The 8590-nt window shown below is 49.2% G+C and overlaps 1 protein-coding gene across 2 annotated transcripts; it reads right to left on the bottom strand.

Annotated features, from left to right (window-relative positions):
* Positions 1 to 60: 60 nt before the first annotated feature.
* On the bottom strand, positions 61 to 8093 carry LOC136286431 (GDNF-inducible zinc finger protein 1-like). 2 transcript variants are annotated; one of them, XM_066177993.1, is made up of 8 exons: positions 8012 to 8093; positions 7655 to 7775; positions 5195 to 6106; positions 3752 to 4606; positions 2795 to 2889; positions 2125 to 2292; positions 1411 to 1568; positions 61 to 610 (listed from the first exon to the last, which is right to left on the bottom strand). In XM_066177993.1, exons 1-8 carry the CDS (start codon positions 8049 to 8051, stop codon positions 371 to 373), a joined length of 2589 nt encoding a protein of 862 aa, XP_066034090.1. In that variant the 5' UTR covers positions 8052 to 8093; the 3' UTR covers positions 61 to 370. The 2 variants fall into 2 exon arrangements, with proteins under 2 accessions (XP_066034090.1, XP_066034091.1); XM_066177994.1 differs by lacking the exon at positions 8012 to 8093 and having other exon boundaries at positions 7588 to 7744.
* Between the last annotated feature and the right edge of the window lie 497 nt (positions 8094 to 8590).

The raw sequence follows: 8590 nt of genomic DNA on the forward strand, positions 1-8590 counted from the left end.
CCGAACCCCGGCGTTTTCCCCAGGGAAATCCAGGCGAATGAAAGAGGGACGGGCTGGACGGCACTGGCAGCTTTATTAAAGAAGGAACTGGTGATTTACAGCTGCGGCACCGCGCTGTGTTTGTATAAACACACACTCTGCCCTGCGCATTCCCAATGGGATGCTCCCACAGCTTTGGGAAAGATAAACTTTGGACAGATGCAAACATTTCAGTGGAATAAATACCCTCATGAGGAATTACCTCTTTACCACCTGTAATGCAGCTCCCGAGGCAGCTGCAGTGACCACTGGGAACGATTCCCAGGATAATCCAAAGGATAATTCCCACTGTTCTGCCTTAAACCACCCATTTTTGGGGCTAGAACTGACTTTATAAGTACAAAAGGGAGGCCTCAGTGTCCCCGGTGTCCCCAGCCCCAGGTGTCACGTGTGGTGCTGCTTTAGCACTTTCTGGTTTATAAAGTTTCCCGTGGTCAACTGACCAAATTTCCAGCATGGGATCTCTTCCCGGATGCGCTTCCGCTAAAGTCTCTATTTTGGACCAATTGTGGTCTTTTTTGTGTGTGAGGTCGATCAAGAAGCTTCTCCAGTGAGCATTCCGGTCATGGATCTGGAGGAAAAAAGGGAGTAGGAGACAGGAAAACAATTAGGTCTGATTTTTAACTGCCAAATATTGAACTTTATCCAGAACTAAATCCAACAATTTTGGGATAACTCCACGATCCTGCGCTCCAACTCAAACACAAACAAGGCTCTTTTGCCAACTCCGTGCTGAATTCCTGGCTCTGCTACCATGGAGTGCTTCCAAAATCAGTTGGAATTTCAGCACACAGGCAAAACACTGACTTGGAGTTGGAAGGGAACCTCCTGTTCTGTCCTTGCTGTCACTTCCAGGACCTGGAGGTCACTGGGAAGAGCCACGCTCAGCATTTTCCATCGGAATGCTGGGAATGTGTGAATTTCTATTCACGAGCAACATGAGGCTGGATAAACCGTCATGTTAAATGTGGCTGGAAAGAGGGTTAAAGCATTACAGACTATGCAGTTAATCCATAAAAAAATCAGAAAATCCCGAGTCCTTCCTCAGACATTTTCATGGAATCTTTTAGGAAAAGATCTCGGAGATGACGACCATCAGGAAGTGCTGTATCCAGTCACTTCCAGTGATGTTGACTCTTCCTCTAGGACTGGGAGATGACTGGATTGGCAACCAGCAGTGGGAGCTGCTGTGCACTTGGAGGAAAATCCCACAAACTTCAGGAACAGATTTTAAGATGGCGGCTCACCACCCTGACCTGAAACTCATCCCTAGCACAGCCCCTCCTGAGGGCTGGAAATTCCCGCTGCCAGGGTGACACTGGCACCCTGCACATGGCTTGAGGCCTGGGAAGATCCCATGGGATGTCCTACCGCCACGTGTCGGCGCAGGGTGGACATGTCAGTGAAGGTCCTCTCGCAGGCCCGGCACTTATAGGGCTTCTCTCCAGTGTGGATGCGCTGGTGCCGGCGCAGAGCTCCCTGCTGCGTGAAGGCCTTCCCACACTGCTCACAGAAATAGGGACGGGTCTCTGGGAATAACAACCCCAGCAAACACAGTTAGGAGCAGTTAGGAAAGAGCAGCAGGCACTTCAACCCCTTCCCTGGAAGTGTCCAAGGCTAGACAGGGCTTGGAGCAATCTGGGAGAGTGGAAGGTGTCCATGGCAGGGAGTGGAATGAGGTGATCCCTAAGGTCCCTTCCAATCCCAACCATTCCATGATAAATATTTCCCAATACCTGCGAAGGCTACAGCCATCCCCTACTCCAAATCCCTGCAGCTGCACAATCCAGGTCTCAGTTTTTTAGGATACCACACAATGCTCGTGTGAGCCAGGGTCAGGACAAGCCCTGCTACCCAACAGAATTCCCATCCCTGGAGGTGTCCAAGGAATGCCTGGACGTCATACTCAGTGCTCTAGACAGGTGACAAGGTGGGAATTGGGCACAGCTTGAACTTGATGACCTTGGAGTTCTTTTCCAACCTCAGTGATTCTGGGATCCCCTAAGTCAATGAGATGAAATGCCCCCCCATCCACACTGGGAAGTACCACAAAGCTACCATTCCTTTTCCCAGCCTTGGAATTACCTGCATGGACGTTGCTGTGCTGGGCCAGGGAGGCTCTGAGTCCAAAGGTTTTCCCACAAACCTCACACCTGTAGGGTTTGGCTCCCAAGTGACAGCGCTTGTGGCACTTCAGGTACTCGTTGGTGGCAAAGTGCTTCCCGCACACATCACACCTGAAGAGCCGCTCTCCTGAGGGAAGAGAAACCGGACATTGGGAATTCTCCCAGAGGAATTTTGTCCTTCAGAGTTGGTCTGCAAATGACAGAACCCAGGTTGGAAAAGACCTCCAAGGTCATCGAGTCCAACCTGTGCCCAATCCCCCACATCCAGGTGTCCCCTGAGCACATCCAGGCATGGGGACTCCATCCCAGGCATGAAGGAATTCTTCCCGATATCCGACCTGAACCTCCCCTGGCACCACGAGGACATTCCTTTCATCCTACCACTTGTTCCTTGGGAGCAGAGCCCAAATTCCCCCTGGCTCCTGTCAAGGAGTTGTAGAAAGCAACAAAGTCTCTCCAGAACATCCTTTTCTCCAGACTGAAAGTCCTTCTATACCTGTGAATTCCTTTCTGGTACTTGGATACTCTTCCGTGAGTCCCAAAAAAAAAAGGGGGGGGGCATTTATTTTCTATCTCAGCAACATAACAGGAAAAGGATGGGAAAACCACCTGGAATATTTATTTCCCACCTGTGTGTGTCCTTCTGTGGCCGGTGAGTTTTCCTTTGTCAGCAAAGGAAGCGCCACAATCCTCACAAATGTAGGGCTTCTCCCCAGTGTGGGATCTAAAAGAGACAAAACACCTATAATTAATAATTAGGTCTTGATCCCTAAAATACTGGATTTGAAACCATGTTTGGGTTTTAACTGTAGTGAGAAAATGAAATTCTGCTCCCTCAGAAAACAGTGTTTCCAGGTACAGGCACTACAGTCCAGGAGTAAAACTCCCATTTAAAATTTACCTTTTAAAATTTAAAATTCCCATTTAAAATTTACCTTTTCCTCACTTTCAGGCCCTACAAAATCCACCTTTTCTCCCAGAAAGCTAAGAGCACGGGAAAGAAGAAAGCATGGAAAATGACAGAAAATGACAGAGAATAAGAAAAATCTGAGCCTAACGTTTGGTCTTAACTTATTCCAACGCAAAGAGGATAATGTCCAAAGTCATTCCTGATTTTGATCCATCAGGACAAAGAATTATCATCAGTCTCGCTCCGGAGAAAGATGGGAAATTCCATGGGATGATTCACCCTCTCCTGGAAGAGGACACATCCACACAGACACCACCAGGGAGCAAGTCATCCCATCAAGCTCCAGCTGAGCAGCGCGGACTTGCAGTTGCACATGGAGATGAAATCCCATGGCAATTCCTTGCTCCAGGAGCAAGCACAGCTCCGGATACATTTATCTGCGATCCCTTACTCACTCTTCATCACTGAGGACCATCGTGGGATTTCAGAGCCTGTCCCAAAGGACAGATATTCCTTGCAAGTTTGGACAGGATATCCATGTCGAAATCCTGACCATGGGAAACACAACACAGAGCCAAAGCCTTTGCGTAAGAGAATTAATCACGGATCCCACTGAGCCCAATATCCTGGTGTTCCTGCTCTAAGGGGCAAGGAATGGGCACAGCTGGAATCTGACCTGGTATGGATCTTGAGCTGGGAAGGCTGAGCAAACCTAGAATGACACACACCGCACTCATAGGGCTTCTCGCCAGTATGCGTCCGCATGTGGAACACCAGTGCCGTATGGGAGCTCAGCATCTTGCCACACACGGAGCACAGCGGCCGCTTGGCCCTGCCCTCATGCTTCTGCACGGAATGAGTCCTCACATCCCGCTTCCTCTTGAAGGTGGCCTGGCAGAGGCTGCAGGAGAACCTCCTCTCCTCGCTGTGCACGCAGGCGCGGTGCTCCTTCCAGCTGGTGTAGCTGGTGAAGGCCTTGCTGCACACCTCACACTGGTACGCCTTGCCAGGCAGGCTCTGGTGCACATCCCGGCAGTGATCCACGTATTTCTTCCGGGAAACAAACTGCTCCTGGCACTTGTCGCAGTGGATCACGTAGATGGACTTCTTGTTGGCCACACTTTTACCAGCCTTCTTTTGTTTAAACCCTGGTTCAGGTTCTTTGCTATCCTTCTCTGTTGAGGTTTCATCCTTCTCCTCCTCAGAACATTCTTCGTTGTCCCTACTTCCTTCAACTTCCGAGTATCCCATGTCATAGTCTCCCTGCTCCTCGCCCTTTACACTCATTCCACCTTCATCTTCATTCCCTCCTTCAGCTTCCTGGGATTCCTCTTGCTCCTTGCTCCTTTCTGCTTCAGCAACAGATGAATTCCTGGGATCTTCCTCACACCCTGAGGTTTCTGGTGTCCCATCCCAAGTCTCTCCATTGGGATCTTTGTCACAGCTTGTGGGGTTTGGGCCGTGTGTAGGTGGAACCACCATCCAGTAGACAGGCAGGAGTTTCCTCTCTTGCCCAGACTCATGGATTTTCCTGTTAAAAATGGAGCACAACTTCAATAAGTTTAATTGAAAATCATTAATTGTTTAATTATTTCAATTCAGGCCTTGGGGGAAGAGTCTTTTCCTTTGAATTGTTCCTTGCACCATTTAAGAAACTCCCAGCATATTTGGAAAGCCTGCAAATAGGGAGAGTTTGGGAGGAGTTGGACTAGATATTAAAGACAATTAAAATGGCTCAGTTCATTAAGATCTGTATTTTTCACCTGATCTGGAATGCAGGATGGACTTTTCTTCCCAGGCCATGAAATTATGGATTTGAACCAAAGGAAACAGAGATTAAATCCCAGACAGAGACACAAAATTCCTGTTTAAAACCCCAAATCTGAGGATGCCAAAGAAATCTGGTTGCACAAGTCCCCCCTTAATCCAATGCAACATTCCCTAAATTCCCCATCTGGGAGACCTCAATCCAACCATCCACACTGCATGGCCAAGATAAAAATCCCGATTTCAACATGCTTCGAGTCAGATCTAAGGAATTCTGGAACTAAGGCAGGGAGGATTCCAGGAACGATTTATCCTGGAATCCTGAGGAAGTGCATTCCCAGGAGTGCCGTACCTGAGGTGGGAGGTGTAGGCAGCCCTGTGGGTGAAGCTGGCGGGGCAGCGCTGGCACTGGTAGGGCCTGTCTCCGGTGTGTGTCCGGATGTTCCCAGGCAGGCTGCACTTGGAGCTGATGGCCTTGTAACAGTAGGGAGACGCCTGGCATTCCCGCTTCCGCTCCTGCCCCCTGCAGAGGGAATGGCCATCCTCGTTTTCCAGGCTAGTAATATTCACACCCAGTCTGGTTGAGGAATGTGTCTTGTTGCACTTGGGCAGCTTTGCTGGCCTGGATTTTGGAGCTGGAAAAGCTGTGGCCTCCTGCTCCAGGTCTCCTGCTTGGCCTCCAATGAGCTCACAGCCCGGCAGCAGCTCCTTATGTTTCTGCCTATCCCAAAGTTTCCTCTGCATGGGAATTGACAAGATCTGGGAAGAGTTCCTGGGGTTCTCCTCTTGCTGGATATGAGGCCACTGTGATCCTCTATTTTCACCCCTCTGCCCTTTCAGGCAGAGGCTCAAATCCAAGCCCTTCCTGCCCTCTGCCTTCACTTCTTCACAGATGTCAAGCAAATCCTTGCATTCCAGCCTTTCTGCTATTTCCTTCATGCGCTGGAGTTTTCCCACCTCGATCTCCACCTCTGCCGTGTACACAAACTCCAGGAAGGAGGTGAACTCCTCAGTGTAGATGTCTTGCAGAGTCACTGTGCACTTCTGGGTGTCCAGCATCTCCTGGTGCAGGAAGAGCCCCTTGAAGTAGTTGCTGGAAGCTGCCAGGACAGCTTTGTGAGCCAGGAATTCCTCCTGAATTCCCAGGTGTTGGGTGAGGACCGTCACATCGCAGAGGTGCCCGAGCCGGTACAGGGAATGCAGAGCCCTCAGGAGGTTGGGAGCAGCAACCTTGGACTTCATCAGGATTTTCTTCTTCTCCATCCTGCCAGAACAAACAGAAAAACATTGGAATGATTTTTCCTATCTTTCCATTGAAGTATGGCAGGGAAAGCCCAGTAGAATTCCATGCCCCAATTCCTTGTTCACCTTGCACAGGTGGAATTGTAGAACCACTGAGTTTGGAAGAGACTTCCAAGCTTTGATGGATTACCACCATCTGAACTAAACCATCTCCCACCAGGAGCAGGAAGTTGAGGGAATGTGGGCACAAGAGCATTGCCTATATTCTACTGGAAAAGGATTGCTCACATCCAGATTCCTACTCGGTAATTCCCACAGCCAGCAGGGATCTCTGCAACATTCCCAACCCAACACCTGCCAACTATTTCCATGTGAAGACACAACCCCAGCCCACTGGAAGCAGTGCAGATCCAGAGGTTCAGCTCCAAAATCCACAGGAGCTTCCAGAACATCTGCTGCCTCAGTGTTTTCCAGCAGGGAATCCTAGTTTGTGTGCAGTGCTTAGAGAAATCAATGACGGCAGCACGTGCTAATTTCCTGCTGCTCCTTTGCAGATTCCCATTTACGATAAGATCCCAATCTGCGCTCCCACGGGAGTTCCTCTAACACCAGGATTTGACACGGAGCCAGATGGGAGAGGTAAATTCCAAGATCATCTCCGAGTCCAGGTCCCTCTGGATTAAACCACCCCAGCAACTGAAGCATCTTTCCACAAATCCATCAATTCCTACCATTTTTTCCTTCAGAAAAAACCCGAGATTCGTATTTTCTATTCCCATTTGGAAGTTGGTCTTTAGTTTTCCAAAGTGCTGCCAAATCCTTAAGTCTCCAAAACACTCACTCCAAGGACTTAAACGAAAACCCATTTCCTCCCCATTTATTTGGCTTGTTTGTAACTTCTTTCCAGCTTTTTCTGTGGCAATTTGGGAATAAATACTTTAAAAATGTGCACACGTGTGTGAGATTTGCAAAAAGCATAATTAATCCAAGAGATTATTTGCAAGGACACCTTAACTACATCAGAATTGGTGCAAAACTCAAACCATATTTCAATTCATTTGCAGAGTTCCTGATAAAAACCTGGAATCAGTGGAACTGGAATTGGTACAACTGGAATTGGTACAATTCCTTTAAAAAATAAAGCCCAACAGTGGCCTGAATCTCCGAGAAAATATTTACATTTGTATATTTTTAATCTCCACTTACCTGCTGGAAAAATTCTATTTTATCCACCTGAAAATCTCCATTTATGCTCCAGAGGATCCCTATTCATCGTCCAGAATCAATCTCCATTTACCTCTCACAATCTCCATTTATCCTCCAGGAAAATCCCCATTTATGCTCCAGGAAAAATCTCAATTTGTGCTCCAGAAAATTTCCATTCTCCCCTCAGCAAACTGCCGGCCAAATTCCTAAAGTTGGGTGTTTTGGTTTTTTTTGGTTTTGTTTTTTTTTTTTTTTTTTTTAACACAAAGCACTTGGATTTCTCCCTAACCACGTTACCTTCGGGACACCCCTGGAAAAGCTCCTCCCCCGAGGAATTCAAGGCTGGCACAGCACCAACGCTCACCATCCTCTAGGAATGTCGCCACGCCGTGCTGCTCCTTGTGCCACTGGCACAGCCGGCATCATCTTCTGGCTTTTGAGTGCAGCCACAAGATTTGTATCTCTGCGCACGTATCTGGAAAACGCTGCAAGGAAAGCAGAGATAGGGCATGTTTATCCCAGCCCTCGGCATAAGCGCAAGGCTCAGCGCGTCCGGACTCGAGGGGTGGTCCACCTGTGCGCTCCCGGAGGCAGCGGCAGCCGGGAATCGCCTCCCGCCAAGGCAGGAGCAGCCGGGATCACTCCCGCCGCTCCCGGGGTTGATTCCCGGAGCTCTCGGGCTCCATCCCGAGGGTCCCTCCCGGCCCCGAGCCGCCCTTACCCCGCCGCCGCCTCCGCCGGCTCCCGCCCGAAAGCACCATGGAGGCCGCGGCCTCAGCGCCTCAGCGCCGTCGCCATTTTGAGTGTGGGCAGGGCGTTCCCGCAAGAGCTGGGGGGGAAAAAACCCAACCTTTAAATCCTCAATCCCCGCCTTTAGTCGGCCCGAATCCGTAAAAAAGCCCCCACAACACTCCCAAAACGACCTGTTTTGGAAACAATTTGTTTTCGCGCTTTCAAAAAGCCGGGTTTTATCAGGTTAAATGACCTCGGTGACGCGCGTCCTCAGGTGCTTTAAATACTGCCCGGTTTGCTGTGGCAGCTCTTCAGCCTCTCCCAGTGTGGGTCCTTGGATAGCCACTGTGGATACTGGGAGATCAGTGCCAGAGTTTAGAGGGGTGTTTATATAAACCGGTATAAAGCTCTGAACTTTAGTGGGGTAAATCTGGGATTAGGAAAAGCACGGGGACTCCCTGTTTCTTCGCACTTGGGATCCTATATTCCTGTCTTTTATCACATAAAATCATTTTAAAGTAGGTCTTTTTTTCCAAGATAAATTCCTCCTTTGAAGCATTTTTTTTTC

The sequence above is a fragment of the Chamaea fasciata genome, unplaced genomic scaffold (genome assembly GCF_029207755.1).
Source record: "Chamaea fasciata isolate MVZ Bird 193981 ecotype frontalis unplaced genomic scaffold, bChaFas1.0.hap1 SCAF_3, whole genome shotgun sequence".
NCBI lineage: Eukaryota > Metazoa > Chordata > Aves > Passeriformes > Sylviidae > Chamaea > Chamaea fasciata.

Bases quoted from the DNA above. Each gene is read 5' to 3' on its own strand.
- LOC136286431 (XM_066177993.1), bottom strand. From the start codon at position 8,051: ATGGTGCTTTCGGGCGGGAGCCGGCGGAGGCGGCGGCGGG. The intron at 7,776-8,011 runs GTAAGGGCGGCT...CTTTCCTTGCAG, and splicing joins CCGGCGGAGGCGGCGGCGGG to CGTTTTCCAGATACGTGCGC. The intron at 4,607-5,194 runs GTACGGCACTCC...CATTTTTAACAG, and splicing joins GCCTACACCTCCCACCTCAG to GAAAATCCATGAGTCTGGGC.